The sequence below is a fragment of the Convolutriloba macropyga genome, chromosome 5 (assembly GCF_964194025.1).
Source record: "Convolutriloba macropyga chromosome 5, txConMacr16.3, whole genome shotgun sequence".
Classification (NCBI taxonomy): domain Eukaryota; kingdom Metazoa; phylum Xenacoelomorpha; order Acoela; family Convolutidae; genus Convolutriloba; species Convolutriloba macropyga.
The window spans coordinates 22,010,612-22,031,250 of NC_134472.1; the positions used below are offsets into that span (position 1 = coordinate 22,010,612).

At 37.2% G+C, this 20,639-nt stretch overlaps 1 protein-coding gene across 1 annotated transcript in view; it reads left to right on the forward strand.

Moving 5' to 3' along the window:
- The first annotated feature begins 2,332 nt into the window (after positions 1-2,332).
- The window catches only part of LOC142339230 (histone demethylase UTY-like), a 108,791-nt gene continuing 90,484 nt past the window's right edge, over positions 2,333-20,639 (forward strand). Inside the window, exons 1-2 of the mRNA XM_075389086.1 lie at positions 2,333-2,509; positions 2,585-2,654. Of these exons, the coding sequence (XP_075245201.1) occupies positions 2,427-2,509; positions 2,585-2,654 (153 nt within the window). The 5' untranslated portion in view covers positions 2,333-2,426. The remainder of the gene's footprint in view (positions 2,510-2,584; positions 2,655-20,639) is intronic.

A 20,639-nucleotide genomic window follows, 5' to 3' on the forward strand; every position in this document is an offset into this window, starting at 1 on the left:
GTCTGCAGTGTCAAAACTGCTAGAAACGCTCATCTTCAACAAACTGATTCCAGTAGTCTACTGAACTGTAAACCCCCTCACAGCATGGTTTTCTGCCTAAACGATCGACCACAACAAATATAATAGAGTACTTGCATGCGATCTTCAGCTGCCTGGACTCCAACCCTTCCTACCTCACGACGTTTCATATCGATTTCCAGAAGGCATTCGACAAAGTCTCTCACGATCTACTTTTAGACAAACTATTGGCGCTTGGCATCGGAGGAAACTGCCTAAGTCTGCTTCGAAGCTATCTGTCAAATCGGAAACAAACAGTGCGAATAAATAGTAAAACCTCAAAAGAACTTGATGTCTTTAGCGGCGCCCCCATAGGTTCCATTCTAGGCCCGCTGTTCTTCCTAGTCTTCATAAACGATTTGCCGTCCTGTGTTATGTCAAAGGCTTTTGACTATGCGGATGATTACAAAATTGTAGAGACCAATCCTGTGACGCTCAACATAGATGTCAGAAAACTGTGGAGGTGGTGCGATGATAATCTGATGTCAATGAACCTTACGAAAAGCAAGCTGCTGTGTATTAAAGGCTCTGCCCAAATATCTCTGCCCAATTATACCTTCGAAGCCACTCAATCGATTAAGATTTGGGCCTCTTTGTTACTGACTCTTTAATCTGGACACTACACGCGAAGAAAAGAACTGAAAAAACCTTGAATGCATTCCTTCTACTAAAACGAAACCTTTGCAAGGCAAATTTTGCAACCAGGAAAAATGCATATGTTTGCTACGTCGTGCCAATTGTCAGCTATGGCGCGGCCTTGTGGAAACCATCAAAGGGCGATTTAACTTTACTTGAAAGTGTTCAACGAAAAGCAATGGCCTGGATATTCAAGACCAGCAACAGCGTCCTCTCATACAAGGAAAAACTTCAGAAAGTCAACATCTTGCCACTGACTCTATATCGAGAACTTCATGTCGTGTTATTATTTGCAAAAATGTTATCGGGAAAAGTTGATATAGACTGGCAAAGCCATGTCACTCTCGCTGAGGTGGGAACCCGGAGAGCCCAAGTCACTAGAAATTTTATCTGTAAGCAAATGCGGTTGCAGATGCGGTTGAGTCAGATTTTTGGTACCGAGCCTGTCACCTTGCAAATCTGTTCAATGATTATTTCAAATATGATATCCTCCTTGATCGAGAGCACAAGAGCAAACTCCTGGAACTCTACAATCGGTTCTTCATATCCCGCTACAACGAATCAGACCCTTGCAATTGGCGTCTCTGTGGCTGCAATAACTGTAGAGACTTGAAGAAACTCATCTTTACGTAAATAACAATAAATTTTGAACAACTCAATAACCGGGTTTTATGCGAACCTGTGGATTACTTTATCCTAAATCCTTTGTTATTATTATTATTATTATTATTATTATAAATAGATCTTGTTACTTGTCGCAAATCGTTTGCTTATAAACCTTGATGATTTTTCGGTCAGGTGTTAAATGAAAATTGCCCAGAGTGCTCAAACATTTTTCGAATCGCTTGCTCTGAGTAATGAGATCCCGCGATGGTTCTGGACCCAGCTGTTTTCCATATATTGGGAAAGCTTCAATGGCACTCTCAGAGCATTGATTTTGAGATTTTAAAGATCCTTTCAAAGGCTCGAGGTTTTTTCATTTTTTGGGTCTTCGAAACTAACGTTAGAAATCCGAGGGCATTATGTCTGAGCAGCTCTCTTTGAGATTTAGGATCTTTTCCGTTTGTGCCCCCCAGCTTAGTGGGTGCATATTATTTGCAACCCCCAGACGCACGTGCAATTTTTTTTACATAATGATTTACTATGTAATGACACGTGCTCTGTCACTGGGGGGAGCATAACGTACTGGGGGGGGGGGGAGCATAACGTACTGGGGGGGGGGGGCACAAACGGAAAAGATCCGAGATTTAAGTGTGCTGTTCACCAAAACTGTAATACTCAGAACTTATAATAATGAGAACTTATAAGCGTGAACGTCAATTTTCAGCCAAGCTTGGACCCCCCCACCACGGTTGCTACCTTATTTCTAAATCTTCTAACTGTAATATACGAAACAAATTGAACAATCTTGATTTGACGAAAATCCCAGAAACACTTGAAAATTTTAATCTCTCATTCAATACTACTACTAATAGTTGGATATGAACCCGGGTAAGGCTCGTATATGTGTTAACAGGTCGTGTACTGCCACGTACTACTGTACAAATGGAGGGAAATAATGAATTTGCTGCCAGAAATTATATTATTAATTTGTTCTATTTTTCAAAGTTCGAGCATAAATTCTAGAATATCAAAATATCAGAATATGCATGTTAAATTTTGGAACTGTACATTCAGATATTGATGTGGTTGGTAGGAGGTAGAATGTGGAGAAACGTTGTTCAACATCTCTGATGGCGATGATTGACATTGACAACTGGGCAGAAGAAGAATTGCTAACTGAAAGTGAACGACAGGAGTTGAAAAACTTAGACAGGTATAGATTGCAAGAATCCGATTTGTTAATCCCGTGTCAATATTAAATGGATGATAGATGGTCGAGTATTTTTAGTCGAGTGTTTGGACAACCCGCTTTCTCTCAACAGCCAGAGGGTGTTCATTTGAAACTTCTACTTGAAAAGGTAACAGTTTTACCCTGTCCTCTAATTAGATTGATACTACTAGGAGTATAGATGGAATTGATCTGTTTCGGTTGGACACTATAAAATTACTGTCAACCTGTGAATATGGGGAAGCATTCGATGTAACTCATGCTCTGAATCATCCAAAAGATGGCTACATCCATGTCAGGCTCATTTGTCAATGAGATTTGTGATATTTAAGTGAAACCCTGTCTTGAGACTTTTCCAGTGAAAACCTTCACAAATAGAAGTAACTGATCCCGATCCTCGATAAGATCTCAAAGCAAATGAACTTTTGGTTTTCTCTTTAGTAAAATATTTTTTTATTTGAAAGGGGTTGTTTTCCAAGTGCCCTACAAGCATACTGATGCGTATAATTCTGCGACCATCAACAAGTTGAAGTATGAAAAAATAATTGAAGGGGATAAGCTCATCTTTTGCGGCTCTGAGGAAGTTGGTCTGTGAGTGTTGAAACCCATTAGGAGTTAGGCAGCAAGAATCGCGACGAAAAATTTATATTCTGACCTGATCTTTCGGTTAGTCTTTCTTCGGTTAGATCATTCGGGAGTCTTTCTAACAGAACAGTTAGCACCATTTTGAATTTAAAATGAAGCAAAAAATTTGTTTAATGGCGCCTATTTCATGATTTTAGAAAACCCGCTGATAATAATAAGCCTCTGATCTTATTAAAGATTCAATTTCTCCCTGGTTGAAAATTTGTGTGGCGGCAATGCCCTCTCTACTTTTGACAGCTGAGTAGTATATAGATGAGCGGAGCTGCCCGGGGGGGGGGGGGGGGGGTGGCGACCCACATGTACTAAGATTGGCTATAGCGGTTGTGGCTCGCTTCGGTCGCCCTTGAATTATTTTAGCAATGTATAAAGATAGGACTCAGATATTAATGTATGATATATAAGGATATGAATAAAATTTTATAAGATTAGTTGTATTAAGACAGATTCTACATGTATTAAGATTACGTATAGCTTCTACATGTATTAAGATTAGGTATAGCTTCTACATGTATTAAAATTAGGTATAGTATTACATGTATTAAGATTAGATATAGCTTCTCACAAGCATTAGAATGTCTTAGATGCTTAAATTTATAAAGATTGTTCTTGGATGTTCACATAATGGGATGATTAAGGAAAACCCTAATCAATGTTATTTTTAATTAGTCATTGTATTTTTTTTTCATCAAAAGGGAAAGAGCTCGATGAGTACGAAATGCATACTATTTATGACGTCACAAAGTACGCTATAAAATGGATTTATGACGTCACAAAAAACAATAAGGAAAATTGATCAACGCTACTAAAGATTGAATAAATTCCTGACATTCCTTATAAGGAAAGCTAATTGATATAAGGAGGATGACACGATTAAAGAACTCATTCGTTTTGTCCATGTTTAGCGTTGAATGAAAAATAAAGCAGCTTTCAATGTTTTTTTCCCTAACGATAGTTAATTTATTACAATGAATACCAAGACTAGTTATACAATACTCTATAAAATTACTCAAAACACTTAAAATCTAATCAGAATCCTATCATGTATCAGCGAAAATAAATAAAGATTCACAAAATAAAATATTTGAAATTAGAGTTTTAATTTCAGAGTTTTAAAATATTTGAAAATAGAGTTTTAATTTCAGATCATCAAAGGTTTTGTATGTATTCCATCTGCCTCCACCATTCGCTTTGGATAGAAATAGGAAAGTCCCTTTTTAGTTTGTTCGTACGTGAGAACTTGATGATTTACTGTTTTGAATCCTCTGTTAGTCGAGGCTACATTCACTGCTTCATCCAGTACTTTTCTGTACTTCTGCAATGGTCCATCATTATTTTCTTCTAGAACATTTTTGTTGAGTCCCTTGCTGCTGAACTTAGTTTTCTTCGTTCTAGAGTCGTAACAGCAATAAGTTTTGCTACATAGAGACAACATTTCAGTACATCGAAACTCCTCCTTGAATAATCCAGGTTCCCGCTTATCATGTTTCACATGTTTAGGGCAACAGTTTCTCGGAAAAAAATTTTTGTTACAATCAGCGCGAAAATTTTCTACACAGTCATTACTTTCCAAGTGCTCTTCATTTTGGGACGAATGCATTCGTCGAGAATCTCATGAGCTAGTGCCATATACAGAGAGTCAGTGTCCATCTCAAGCTCTTCAAATTTTTTAACATCACAGAACTTGTCAAAAAAGTTGTAGTAAAGCTCTAACATTCTCAATTTTGCATACTGAAGGATAAAAAAACCAACAATTATTGGTTCACGATGTTCAATTGTGCTTTTCACTAGTTCAACTTCATAGATATCTCTCGAAACGCTATTGAGTCTTCTAAAAAGACGGTTATTAATTGCTCTATGAGTTTTTTCTTCATTAAGATAGAGAGTTTCGGTGTGTCGACTTCGATCCATAATCTGATAACCATACGAGCTGTTCCCAAGTAACTTCATAGTCTCAGCAACAATGCTCGAGTCAAGATTTTCATCTCCCTTTAGTCTCGCATCAACAACAGATTGCACAAAATCATTGAAGCACTTTTGTGGCGTATACTCGACAAATCGGTATATTTTAGTACAACGTAGTCCAAGCTTCAAGTAAAACTTCAGTAATGGCGTTATAACTATTCCATTATTTAATTTATAACTCGAAATCAACATTCGTTGTGGTTTCACCAATAGATCGTTCTTTTCAGCATACTCTCTCATGAAATCTCCAATATCTTCTCTTCCAACGTTGCTATTTTTGAAAATTGGAGGAAAGTTTGCGAATCGTTCGTAGAGCTCCTCCGGAACTTCCAAGTCGCATTGTACATAACCGAATAATTTATCCTCATCTCTCCGCTTCAGCAGGGTTTCCATGCTTAGGGGTAATTTGTAGGGAAAATTTTTTCTAACGTGATTTTTCAGAAAAGAGCTCATCTGAACCTGATCCCACCATTCACACTCCCTCATCTCGATAATTTTGAATCCCTTTTTCTCCAGGTGTTTTTTTCTTAACTTATCAGATTCTCGCTTCTGGAGACCATGTTTAAGTTCTTCCTCGCTAAGAGAGGGTTGAGCTTCACTACAAGGACAGAAATGGTAGTAACATCCGAGAGCTTCGAAAATTGTATTGCAGTGTCCACAAAAGCCATCAACACTAAACCAATCAATTTTTTTCTGTTTTCCAGTTGTATAGATGCTCTCAATAGTACAGTCTGGTCTGATTGTTTGATAGTAAGAAACAACCATGTTTTCAAATTTTCTAATCTTGTTCTGACGAGCTTTGAACTTTTGGAGATCAGAATCGAACTCCCACCTAGTGTACAAACCCGTTGGCATCGCTTGACACATGGCGAAGGGATACAATTGGCTGGCGTCTATTCCAACTATCGCCTTACAAATGTTGTTTGATGTTCGGATGAATGTCTTGTCTACAACAGCTTTCCTCGTGAAGACAATAGAAGGCCCACCAGTCATTTCACTTCGAACTTTTTCATGTAAATCTTTGTCGCTATCGATGAACGGATAAAATTTTGAACTTGTTGACTTGTGAAGACAAATATTAGCCAAATTTGAAAGTGTACAACAGCGCTTCAATATATCAATGTTCCGATTATGATAAAACTCAATCATTTTACTCACTGCAGTCAACGTTGGTACAACGTCTTTGTTATTATACCATCGAAGGAAATCACGAAAAGTTTTCATACCCTCCTTCTTCCACAAATCTGCTAAGAGAGTATAATTTTGTTTTCCTGACAGCGGCTTCTCTTTCAGTCCCATCTCCTTTAGGATTATCTTCTCGTCTTTCCCACACTGTATTAACTTCTCGAACTCAGAAAACTCCTCCTCCAAAGGATTAAAGTTTTTCAGTTTGCTGAAAAATGAGTCATAGGGAGGAAGTTTGTCACACTCAAGTTTCGTCAACGAATCAAACCATTCATACGGAAAAAATCCCTTTGTCTCCTCGGACTGATATGCTTTCAGAAATAATTCCAGAGATGTAGCTCCACCGAGAAAGTTCAGAATATCGAGAAACTGAACGTCACCAAAACTAAAAGATATAAATTGGTTTGCCTCCTTTATTACCGTAGGTTGAATAGATCTATCAGTTATTAGATGAGGAATGAGATAAGTTTTGATTAGGTTAAGGTCATATTTTCCACTGTTGAATCCAAAAACTGGTAAAGTGTCAACATGACTATCAAAATGACGCTGGAGATCAAGGAGCTGCTTTTGCTGGAATCTTAAAAAATTTTCAGATGCATTGCTATCTTCCGTTTTGTTACTGATATTTGATTGAGTTTCGGAAATAACTTGCAATCTAGAGGAAATATCACTCAACCTAGTTTTGATCTGTGCTTCCACCGCCAACAACTTAGGTCTCATGTCCGCTTTGTTTTTTGTTGCTAGTGTTTCAAGTTGAGCTACAAATGATATGATGAGACGATTAGGATCATCTTCGCACAAGAAAATTGGTTCCTCCAACAGATTGGAGAAAATTGAAACAGATACTGGTACATGAGTTCCAATCCATGATGTTGTAGCAGTGCTACTAATTTCCGATGAGTTGTTACATATTGCTTCAAAGTCGAAGACGGCAAAATTTTTGAAGAGGGTGCAATCTTCTGGATAAGTGAGTGAGAAGTTTTCAAGTTTCTGAAACAATGTTTCCTTTAACGAATAAACACCTCTCGGATAGATATTTTTCACTCGTTCTTTGCAAGTTTGTAAGTGGCGATTAAAATTTCCAGAGTGATTGAAGAAGACGTCACAGCTGGGACAGCGGAACTTCTTGAAGAATTTGTTGATATCATTTACATAACAGATATGGTTATTATAGCGAAGTAATTTAATGTTTTCTTCATATCGTTCAATGCTTCGTCGAATAAGTTCGCCAACTATTTCACCATCTTCAATGGTAAAATCATAGATGAAGATATTTTTTTCGACTAAATTTTCAATTATTGGGATTTGATCCAGAGAAACTCCCATGAAATTTTCAGGATCACAGTCAGTGGCCGAAACAAAATTGTCAAACAGTTGCATTGCATGTGGTTCAACATCTACGGATCCAAATAAATGAATGGAAATTGCGCGGAATAGACATAAGTTATCGTTATAAGGTACATCATGTCCATTTGAAAGCAGACAATTAACTTCTGGGTTTCTTAACAAAGGTTCCGGAAGAACAGAATCATGGCAACCCAAAGGAATACTTTTTAAGAGAGCTGCAAAGATGGTAACGTTCGTAATTAAAGCGAATCGCCACTTTGAGTTCTGGCGTTCCTGTGTACATGTTTCAATCAAGTCAAACTTTCCAATTTCATTTTGAAGGTTGAGTAAATCGTTTTTATTGCTCAACAAATGCGCCCTATCCAGAAGTAAATTATTTTCGTGCGGATAATAATAACGGTAGTCGTTGTTCTCTACATTCTGCAACAGGAACCCCAAAGCTAGGTTAACTTTTGCAGCACATTTGAGATTTTCAAAAACTTCATCAAGTTTTTTGTTGATTTCGTTGGTGTCCAATTTCGATAAGCTGAAGTTGAAAACTTCTTGTCTCCCATGCTCAGCGTGCACATCTACTAGTAAATGCTGACATGCTGCTAATTCCTCTTTCAATTTTTCACTATCTTCATTCAACTCATCAATTATTTCACGGACACGGGTTGTGTTTAAGCTCCCAACTTTCGTGTTAACTTGATGTATCTTCCTGCGATGAAGCTGCAGCGAGTAGAAACTTGGAAAATCTCTCTGACAAACAACGCACTTGTTTAAAGTGTTACGCTTTTTAGATCCATGCGATTTGGCAATATGGTACGATAGTTCTGCCGAATTTTTTGTTGCAAAATTACAGTTTCGTTTCTTGCAGTATAAGGTAACGCTAGAACAGGTCTTTCGTGATATTTTACTATAGATTTTCCACATTTTTCACAGCTGATCTGTAAATGTCGGTCTTTTGCAGGCATTTCCCAAAAATTAGTAAGTGACTAAATATCGGATTAGGAAAGATAAAAAGAGTTAACAGTCAACGTTTCTATAGAAAGTCGGTAAACAAGTGGTTCTCCTGTTCCCCAAAAACTTAATGTTTTCTCATGACGATAAACAAACACAATAGTTGAAACAATTAGTCTATTTACTAAAAATGGATTTATCATGTCACCAACCAATCATAACAAACATTGCATAACATTGGAAAGTTCCGTCAACCTTTATTTATCTACCTAATGTCTTCGGAAAGTTTGTTTACAAGCCATAAGGTTGGAACGATTAGTTATGTTACTAAAAATAGATTAGATCTCAAGTCGTCAACCAATCAGAACAAAGGCTACATAACATCGGAAAGTTCCGTCAGACTCAATTTATTTACCTAATGTCTTCGGAAACTTTGTTTACAAGCCATAAAAATGGAACCAATAGTTATGTTACAAAATTGGATTTAAATTCAAGTCGTCACCCAATCACAGCAAAGTTTTAAAAACTTCGGGTAATTGCGACAGCCATTATTTGTGTACACAAATTCAACAAACCTGATTTGTTTACTTTATGTCTAGACAAAATTTATTTGAAAAACAATGAAAACAACCCAAAATTTACCTCAGGTTAAAGATTGTAGAACTTCGGGAAAACAACAGCTTTGATTTAATTGCGGGGCTTCGGAAAAACCAGACAGCCATAGTTTGTTTACTTAATGTCTAGACAGAATTTGTTTACAAGCAATAAAAATAACAACAATGTAAAGAATTTTCGTCTTCAAACGACCTTGAAATTTTGTTTACACCATGTTATCAACTCAAACCCAATAATTCATAGAGGTATATCACTATTTACTCACTCAGTTTAGTCTCTTACTATGGTTGAAGCTATGTACGAAAACAGTCCTGAATACTTCAAAAAATTTCAAAAACGATTCAAATACACTATTTGCGACACAGAACCAAAACCTCAAGATTCTGGAATAGAAAATTATGCGTACGGTTATCATTCGTCTTCGACTGTTATCGATGGTTGTTCGTTTGGTTCCAATCATTGGCATCTCATTTTTGAAGATACAGGTCCCAAAGATAAAATTGTTTTTTCTTCGTATGCTCCTGCGACGATACCTTGCCTTGTGACTTGTTTTAAAATCCTTATTTTGCCTACGGAGAAAAATTTTGTTACTCATGGTGCTATTGTCTCTCGCTTACATGTTGCTGTGGAGTACTTGTCAAAATTTAATCATGTTTCAACCAACAAAACTAAAAAACAACTTAATCTGCCTAACCCTGTGAAAAGACTCTCAACCATTACTACTACCACTTCTCGCAAACGTGCTTCTACTATCCCCGATATGATTGTAAAACGTTTTTGTCAACTAATGCTTGATGAACATTCTTCTTCTCTCTATCAGATTATGGATATAATTTTACTCAATTTATTTACCTAATGTCTTCGGAAACTTTGTTTACAAGCCATAATAATGGAACCAATAGTTATGTTACAAAATTGGATTTAAATTCAAGTCGTCACCCAATCACAGCAAAGTTTTAAAAACTTCGGGTAATTGCGACAGCCATTATTTGTGTACACAAATTCAACAAACCTGATTTGTTTACTTTATGTCTAGACCAAATTTATTTGAAAAACAATGAAAACAACCCAAAATTTACCCAGGTTAAAGATTGTAGAACTTCGGGAAAACAACAGCTTTGATTTAATTGCGGGGCTTCGGAAAAACCAGACAGCCATAGTTTGTTTACTTAATGTCTAGACAGAATTTGTTTACAAGCAATAAAAATAACAACAATGTAAAGAATTTTCGTCTTCAAACGACCTTGAAATTTTGTTTACACCATGTTATCAACTCAAACCCAATAATTCATAGAGGTATATCACTATTTACTCACTCAGTTTAGTCTCTTACTATGGTTGAAGCTATGTACGAAAACAGTCCTGAATACTTCAAAAAATTTCAAAAACGATTCAAATACACTATTTGCGACACAGAACCAAAACCTCAAGATTCTGGAATAGAAAATTATGCGTACGGTTATCATTCGTCTTCGACTGTTATCGATGGTTGTTCGTTTGGTTCCAATCATTGGCATCTCATTTTTGAAGATACAGGTCCCAAAGATAAAATTGTTTTTTCTTCGTATGCTCCTGCGACGATACCTTGCCTTGTGACTTGTTTTAAAATCCTTATTTTGCCTACGGAGAAAAATTTTGTTACTCATGGTGCTATTGTCTCTCGCTTACATGTTGCTGTGGAGTACTTGTCAAAATTTAATCATGTTTCAACCAACAAAACTAAAAAACAACTTAATCTGCCTAACCCTGTGAAAAGACTCTCAACCATTACTACTACCACTTCTCGCAAACGTGCTTCTACTATCCCCGATATGATTGTAAAACGTTTTTGTCAACTTAGGCTTGATGAACATTCTTCTTCTCTCTATCAGATTATGGATATAATTTTACGTGGGCAGGGAAGTTTTGTACGTGAGACTTCAGACTTATTAATAAACTTTCAGTTCTGTAAAAATTCTACTGTCTAAAATAGTGCTGTGATAGAACAATCAATTCAATTTCACTCCATATGTTTTAAAAATGCCAACAATTGCAATTCATTTACATCAGGTACAAATGGAAACTTACTGCTATAGAAATAATGAGCAATATAGATGCAAAATAAACCACACAGTTGCGAGTCTGCTTATTGCAGGGGAGACTGAATATCTCTTCTGTGCTCCATAATATCCATTATCATATGTAAATCAGTACATTGCTGTAAGCGGGAGAAAATGTCTTTATAGGTAGTCAGAGGTAGTGCTAACGGATCTGCAAAGTATAGTACGGGGTATGCGTAGCGTTTCGCAAGCATCACCCAATGTGAACCAATAGAATCAGCTCGCGATGCATTCACAATTAAAAAACTGTTAACTGGTAAATTTAAGGGATAATTGTCAGCCGCATAAACACCTCGAAATTTAAATTTGAGATGTTTGCGCTTTTGAATATGCATATAAATTTGGTCTTCATCCATTAGTAAGCATTCATAGGTAGAACATTTTTGGATACGTTTCTTGCAGAGTCAATGTACACAGTAGACGATTTTTCTCCAAGGAAAAAAATTTCAATGTTGTTTGGCAAACCAGTATCAAATTTCAGTTCAACCGATAATGACGAGTTTGTTAGCTCGGGATGAATAAAATCGTGTGTCGCCTCTTGCGTGCTAGTTAAGTCAAAGACCATTTTAAAGTGATGCGCAAAATCACTTAGGGGTATTCCATGACCGTTTTCAACATAAGCTAGGGCACTCATTGAATTGTAATACAGGCGCTTGTTATCATTTGTTAACATCGGAGTGCCAGCTGTTGCGAACCCGTTTCGATAGACCGTAATTTCACTCAAATCAAACTTTTGATAGTGGTAGGGATTGATATTGTTAGTTCCAATGAATGCATTGCTCCTGCACAATGCAACAATCAGCCGCCTTATTGGTTCTTTTTAAAATATCTTTATGTTTCCAACTGCGTTGACCTGCTGTTGCGAGGAATGTTTTTGTTATTACTTCATTGTAGCGATACATTTCTGGAGTTTTTAGGAGTGTTTTTTCAATGGCTCCAACAACGTTGTCTGACACTGTCATCTTTCTAACAAATAAGTTTGCTTCATCGATCTTAACTTTGTAATTTTTTGCCGCTGTCTCACTAATGGTATTAAAATCAACTTGCGATCTCCGGAAAGAAAGTCTCAAGGTAACACCACTTACTAGATGTTTTTCACAGGAAAAGAAATCAACAGCGAGCTTTCCATATAAAGTAATTTGTTCCGATTCTCTCACCGCTACCTGCCTTGCATCCTTTGAAGCTGCAGCAATACCAGCGGGGTTCGGTTCGTACTCGTAACCTTGACACTTTAACCAAGTTTTCTTTGCATCGGCTCCATGTGAAAATTCTGTTTCAATAAAACTTATGAGCATAGTGTCCATTAGCTGAGGAAATTTTTATTCCATTTGCAGAAACAGTACAGTCGGCGAACAGTGAATGAAGAACATTGTTGACAAAATATGCAGCATCGGTTGCGGTTGCATCGCCGGCGGTATATCGCAAATCAGTTCCATCAGCATTTTGTATTCGACATTTTACTTCCAAATAAATTTTCTGCAAATCTATGAAATTGTTGCGATCGCCTACAACTTCGAATTCGAGCGATGATCCAGAGGGAGAATAAAGTGGTCCAGTTTTTTGCTCAAATGAATGATCAAAGGTGACTAGCAAAGGTGGTTTTTCAAATAAATCCAAGGAACTGTGAGTGGCTTCGGAAGGTATTACAAAATTAGTTCGCATTTTTGACTCGAGAGAAAAAATCCAGTCGACTTCTTCTTGGCTGTGGTTTTCGAGAAATGATTTTTTTAGTGGAACGTTTTTTGTAGGTTCGAGGTTTAGCATATTGTTGACTTCGACGTTTAATAACTTGCCGACCTCGTGTTATGCGTGAATGGAGAAAACCACCAAATTGTTTTCGGGCTGTTTTTGCAACCGTGCTTTTCAACGCCTGCTTTGCCGACTTTCGTTTCGTTGCTACTTCAACCAACTCAGGTGCACCCTGCACTAAAAGCTCTCGGCCAATTCTTTTGGCAGCGGGCCATATAATTCTTCTTGCCAATGGTAAAGCAACTCCTCCAATACCTGCTGCGAGGTTTTGAGATGTTTGCGCTTTTGAATATGCATATAAATTTGGTCTTCATCCATTAGTAAGCATTCATAGGTAGAACATTTTTGGATACGTTTCTTGCAGAGTCAATGTACACAGTAGACGATTTTTCTCCAAGGAAAAATCAAAGGTGACTAGCAAAGGTGGTTTTTCAAATAAATCCAAGGAACTGTGAGTGGCTTCGGAAGGTATTACAAAATTAGTTCGCATTTTTGACTCGAGAGAAAAAATCCAGTCGACTTCTTCTTGGCTGTGGTTTTCGAGAACTGATTTTTTTAGTGGAACGTTTTTTGTAGGTTCGAGGTTCAGCATATTGTTGTCTTCGACATTTAATAACTTGCCGACCTCGTGTTATGCGTGAATGGAGAAAACCACCAAATTGTTTTCGGGCTGTTTTTGCAACCGTGCTTTTCAACGCCTGCTTTGCCGACTTTCGTTTCGTTGCTACTTCAACCAACTCAGGTGCACCCTGAACTAAAAGCTCTCGGACAATTCTTTTGGCAGCGGGCCATATAATTTTTCTTGCCAATGGTAAAGCAACTCTTCCAATACCTGCTGCGAGGGCTCCAAAGCCACTTCCTCTTTGACGATAATGACCGGAGAAATGTGGCTTTGACTGTGATGCTTGGTTGCTGTAGTAAGCTTCCATTTCACTTGATTTTTTGAAACTTTAAGCCTACTATCACTTCCTGTACCATTAAATGGAATAAGTTTTCCGGCTTCGTTCCTCAACTCCACTTTAATGTTCTGAATATTGTTAGAAAGTATGGGCTTGTAATCCAGAATTGTAAATGTCTTGTGATGAATGGATGTAACAGTGTTTATGCTGCCGTTTCTGAAACGCCTTTCAGTCTCAATGATTTTAATTACAGGAGCTCTCACGTCTCCAATAATTTGATATTCTATAACGTCTATGTAGACAAATATTAATTGTGAGCCACAGGTTATATCAACTGGAAAATCACTTTGGTGTCTATTGAGAGTTTTGTGTGATTTTTATCCAATATGAGTTTATCCATCATGCGAGTTGTCTTTTATACCCTTGAAGCCGAGAATACTTGGAACTTCTTCGTTTTCAAATGAAAAACCCTCATTCGCTCCGAATTGTAAAACCAGTTTATGAGTAATTTTGTCAAAGGTAAAATCAAATTGTTTAAACTGAGCAATTCGCCTGATTTCATCCATTAGTTGATCCCAGCTACTGTAAATGCCTTTGCGAATTTTTCTGAGTTGTCCACTGCGATTATTTGAGGCGTCGAGTTCCACTCCCGAGTTTTTATAAACGACTAACCCGTTTGAAATGACGTTGCTGATGTTTGATGGGAAGGATATTGAAGATAAAGCTACTTGCCATTCTCCATCCAAAATAAGTGGTTGAGATAACTGGTTACGGAATTTTGCCATTGTGTTTTCACCAAAAACTTCCATTGATGCGTTGGATATTAGGTCGATTGTGAATTCTTTGGCGGGATTCACTTTAATTATCTGCAGTAACTAACACGTTTACTTCGACTAATTCCGGTTCATAAAATTTACATTCAATTATAACGTTGTTTGCATCTATAAGATTGTACGTTGGTGGACTCACGGTAGCAATTTTGAATATCGTAAAAACTTCGTCTGTATAATTTTGTTTATAACCTTTTCTGAATTTTTCGTCGTGCTTTGCAATCCTAACAAGGTCTCCTTTTTCGTATTTTGGTTTGTACTTTGTTGTGTTGATTGCTAATGATATTAAAATTGGTTCATGTTTTTTGAAAACTTTTTTAGGTGCTAAATGGGTTACCCGGTTAACACGACTGTTTATAGTATTTACAAACTTGGGTAAATCTTCAATATTTGTCCAAGTCCACTTTTCTTCCAAATATTTGTAAATGATGTTTTTAAGCGATCGAATGTTCCTCTCTGCAAATGCCGACTTGGTTTCGCTTTCTGTTGTATATAAATGAATTCCTTTCTTTTCACAAAATTTTTTGAAATCTCCTTTGAACTCTGATCCCTTGTCTGTCCATACTTTTTCTGGTTGTTTCTTCTTGATCATTTTTTTGAACGCTTCAACAGCATCTTTTGCACATAAAGCTTTCATTGGTTGAACTCGTAAGTAACGTGATAAAACATCCACAGCCACTAACAAGTATTTTACACCGTTGTTGTGTTGGGCAACTTTATCCATATACGCAACATCGACGAACAGTGAATGTAGAACATTGTTGACAAAATATGCAGCATCGGTTGCGGTTGCATCGCCTGCGGTATATCGCAAATCAGTTCCATCAGCATTTTGTATTCGACATTTTACTTCCAAATAAATTTTCTGCAAATCTATGAAATTGTTGCGATCGCCTACAACTTCGAATTCGAGCGATGATCCAGAGGGAGAATAAAGTGGTCCAGTTTTTTGCTCAAATGAATGATCAAAGGTGACTAGCAAAGGTGGTTTTTCAAATAAATCCAAGGAACTGTGAGTGGCTTCGGAAGGTATTACAAAATTAGTTCGCATTTTTGACTCGAGAGAAAAAATCCAGTCGACTTCTTCTTGGCTGTGGTTTTCGAGAAATGATTTTTTTAGTGGAACGTTTTTTGTAGGTTCGAGGTTTAGCATATTGTTGACTTCGACGTTTAATAACTTGCCGACCTCGTGTTATGCGTGAATGGAGAAAACCACCAAATTGTTTTCGGGCTGTTTTTGCAACCGTGCTTTTCAACGCCTGCTTTGCCGACTTTCGTTTCGTTGCTACTTCAACCAACTCAGGTGCACCCTGCACTAAAAGCTCTCGGCCAATTCTTTTGGCAGCGGGCCATATAATTCTTCTTGCCAATGGTAAAGCAACTCCTCCAATACCTGCTGCGAGGTTTTGAGATGTTTGCGCTTTTGAATATGCATATAAATTTGGTCTTCATCCATTAGTAAGCATTCATAGGTAGAACATTTTTGGATACGTTTCTTGCAGAGTCAATGTACACAGTAGACGATTTTTCTCCAAGGAAAAATCAAAGGTGACTAGCAAAGGTGGTTTTTCAAATAAATCCAAGGAACTGTGAGTGGCTTCGGAAGGTATTACAAAATTAGTTCGCATTTTTGACTCGAGAGAAAAAATCCAGTCGACTTCTTCTTGGCTGTGGTTTTCGAGAACTGATTTTTTTAGTGGAACGTTTTTTGTAGGTTCGAGGTTCAGCATATTGTTGTCTTCGACATTTAATAACTTGCCGACCTCGTGTTATGCGTGAATGGAGAAAACCACCAAATTGTTTTCGGGCTGTTTTTGCAACCGTGCTTTTCAACGCCTGCTTTGCCGACTTTCGTTTCGTTGCTACTTCAACCAACTCAGGTGCACCCTGAACTAAAAGCTCTCGGACAATTCTTTTGGCAGCGGGCCATATAATTCTTCTTGCCAATGGTAAAGCAACTCTTCCAATACCTGCTGCGATGGCTCCAAAGCCACTTCCTCTTTGACGATAATGACCGGAGAAATGTGGCTTTGACTGTGATGCTTGGTTGCTGTAGTAAGCTTCCATTTCACTTGATTTTTTGAAACTTTAAGCCTACTATCACTTTTCCTGTACCATTAAATGGAATAAGTTTTCCGGCTTCGTTCCTCAACTCCACTTTAATGTTCTGAATATTGTTAGAAAGTATGGGCTTGTAATCCAGAATTGTAAATGTCTTGTGATGAATGGATGTAACAGTGTTTATGCTGCCGTTTCTGAAACGCCTTTCAGTCTCAATGATTTTAATTACAGGAGCTCTCACGTCTCCAATAATTTGATATTCTATAACGTCTATGTAGACAAATATTAATTGTGAGCCACAGGTTATATCAACTGGAAAATCACTTTGGTGTCTATTGAGAGTTTTGTGTGATTTTTATCCAATATGAGTTTTTTCATCATGCGAGTTGTCTTTTATTCCATTGATGCGTTGGATATTAGGTCGATTGTGAATTCTTTGGCGGGATTCACTTTAATTATCTGCAGTAACTAACACGTTTACTTCGACTAATTCCGGTTCATAAAATTTACATTCAATTATAACGTTGTTTGCATCTATAAGATTGTACGTTGGTGGACTCACGGTAGCAATTTTGAATATCGTAAAAACTTCGTCTGTATAATTTTGTTTATAACCTTTTCTGAATTTTTCGTCGTGCTTTGCAATCCTAACAAGGTCTCCTTTTTCGTATTTTGGTTTGTACTTTGTTGTGTTGATTGCTAATGATATTAAAATTGGTTCATGTTTTTTGAAAACTTTTTTAGGTGCTAAATGGGTTACCCGGTTAACACGACTGTTTATAGTATTTACAAACTTGGGTAAATCTTCAATATATGTCCAAGTCCACTTTTCTTCCAAATATTTGTAAATGATGTTTTTAAGCGATCGAATGTTCCTCTCTGCAAATGCCGACTTGGTTTCGCTTTCTGTTGTATATAAATGAATTCCTTTCTTTTCACAAAATTTTTTGAAATCTCCTTTGAACTCTGATCCCTTGTCTGTCCATACTTTTTCTGGTTGTTTCTTCTTGATCATTTTTTTGAACGCTTCAACAGCATCTTTTGCACATAAAGCTTTCATTGGTTGAACTCGTAAGTAACGTGATAAAACATCCACAGCCACTAACAAGTATTTTACACCGTTGTTGTGTTGGGCAACTTTATCCATATACGCAACATCGACAGACCAGATTTCATTTATTCTATATGCAACAGCTTTCAGTCGGGGAAAAATTTTCCTGAATTGTCTGTATTTTGTGTACGGGGCTTTCGACTGAAGATAGCGAACAATTTTGTCTCTGGTGAAACCGCTAGCCTTCTTCAAGTTTGCAATGCTACCAAATGCAGCACCGCCTTTAGTGTACAATTTGTCTAACTGTTTAACTTGATAGGAAGTAATTTTCCCAGGGGCTGGTTGGTTTGATTTCTTTTTCTGCCTCTTCAAAGTTTCTCTGGTCGTTGTCAGAAGCTTTTGTTTTCTTTCGCTGGGATATTGAAGCAACTTCTTTGTCCGACTCATATTCCAAAAATTGCAGTCTCTTCAGCTGATAAATTTAGAAACTTTTTGGCGTATGTGTTACAAGTCAAATGCGAACCAATATCGAGATGCGTTAATACACTGAATTGTTTGAAAGATAGTTTGCAAGTGGTTTGCTGTAGATTGTAAAGAAACGTAGCAGCAAGAACTTCTGTATTTGTACCATTAATAAGCAATCTCTTTGATGAGTCCAAGGAAACAGAATCTGATTCCTCTATTATGTCCAGTATTGTATTCGCTCTTTCAAACTTTATCCCTTTCAAGATTCTAATATCATTCAGCACTCCTTTTTTGATAGTCGATATGTTGTCTGTCGTAAATGAATTCGCCAGAGACTCGTTTATTGTACTTCTATCATCCACTGAAGCGTCAGTTTGTTGTTCTGTATCCTGTTGCGAGGCAGAAGGAGCAGATGGTGACTTGTTTCTCTGGAGAAGTGATATCTGCTTGGCTGGATTGTGAATATTTTTGTTGCTGAGTAATTGAGAGACATGAGGTTGTTCTCTTGTATACATCTGTTTAGGTATTAACACAAACTCTTCAGTATGCATTTTGTTCTAGATATGCAATGCAGGGTAATGCTATGAGTTGAATGAGATTGTTGCCCGAGGGAGATCGAATTATTTTTAACCGTTCAGTTTTCCCTACTTTCCTGTTCGAAAGTTGACGCAGTTTTTTCAAATTTTTTTAGTTCTTTTTTATTGACTGGAACAACTCCAGAGAGTACGTTCATCACACAGTCACTCAGAAACCAAATGAAGTCGCCGTCTTTAAGTAACTCGGATTCAATGTTGGAGTTCTTGTTTGTGCTATTTGCCCATTGCTTGAGCATAAGCAAATGTTTCCTTTTCATTCGTAATTGGTGTAACAACGGCTTCCTCCGAAGGAATGTAAAAAATTGAAGGATTAGGTCCAATAATATGTGACGCAAATCGTAAACCCTGACTGGTTTTGGGATCGAGATCAATAATAAAATGTCCAAAGGGCTCCGCAGTTGCTAGCTTGTATGCTTCTTTTTATCAGTTGGAGACAATTCAACTGTTTTCCAAGATATTTAATTTGTTGAATGTCACGACGCGACTTGAATAATATTATGTGTGTTGTATTCAGATCAATGGTTCTGGACCATTTGCTTTGATGGAACAAATTATGCTTGACGTATATAACATGTAATTTGCGATGAAGTCCTGAGGTAGCTATTTTTACAAATTCTTTATCGTTGAAAATTTCTTCACATGAATCGTCATAGATAAGCAGACAATGTGATAGATTTTTTGCTATATCAAAGCCTGAGTATTTTAGAAACTCAATCCCTGGTATAACTTGTTGCATATCTTTGAAAAGTGGTTGGAACTCTTTGTAAAAATAATAAATTTTCTCAAAACGTGGATAAAAGGTCGAACCTTTTAGCATCCGAAACAAGAGTTCTGTTTTACCACAACCACTTGGTCCTACAATAGACATGAATACCCTGTCACGTGTAAGAATAACTTTGTTCATAGTTTGGGATTAGGTAAAATGTAACCAACTAAACTCGATAAGAGAGCAATCCAAATTGATTTCTCTTCACAGCTTTCTGATAATAGAAAGAGCATAGAGAAGCAAAGAATGATCATTAAGACAATGATACTAACTTGAACAAAAAATATTACTTCGGTTCTTGGCACTGTTGAATTTGAACAACAACGCCATGGGGGCCTCTCCTTGTTGTTCACATCAAAGACTAAATTACTGATACCGGCGTCAGCCTCGTCTCTTTGATTCATTGGAGAAAAATAATTAATTGAAAAGTGAATTGAAACAAGGATCAAATAAAATGTTAAATTTTTGAATTATTTACTGGGCAACTGTTTCATGTACCAGAACTCAAACAAATTGAAACCTTTAATATGAATTTTTATCTCTAGTTTATAACAAACGGTTGATGAGTCATTTTCCTCGAACGATGGTTGATTGAAGACTTTTTCAACTTCGGGGTGCTCCAAGACATATAATCGCAACTCATTCGGCATCTCATTAAGTGATATCTCACGTTATGGTGGTGTTTTTTTCAATCTAAATTGAGGAACTTTTTTGTCTGCCCATTGCTTCCAACGTGGGATTCGCTGCTCTTTGGGGTACTGCATAGGCTTCTGGTTTGTTTGGTTCATAGCCATAATTGAACTGATTCCGATGTTCTCGAGCTCTGTTTATTTTTTATGTACAGTTGGAAGTGATAGAAATTATCTATCACGGGCAGGAAAGCCCTAAAGCTGTCTAGCTCGT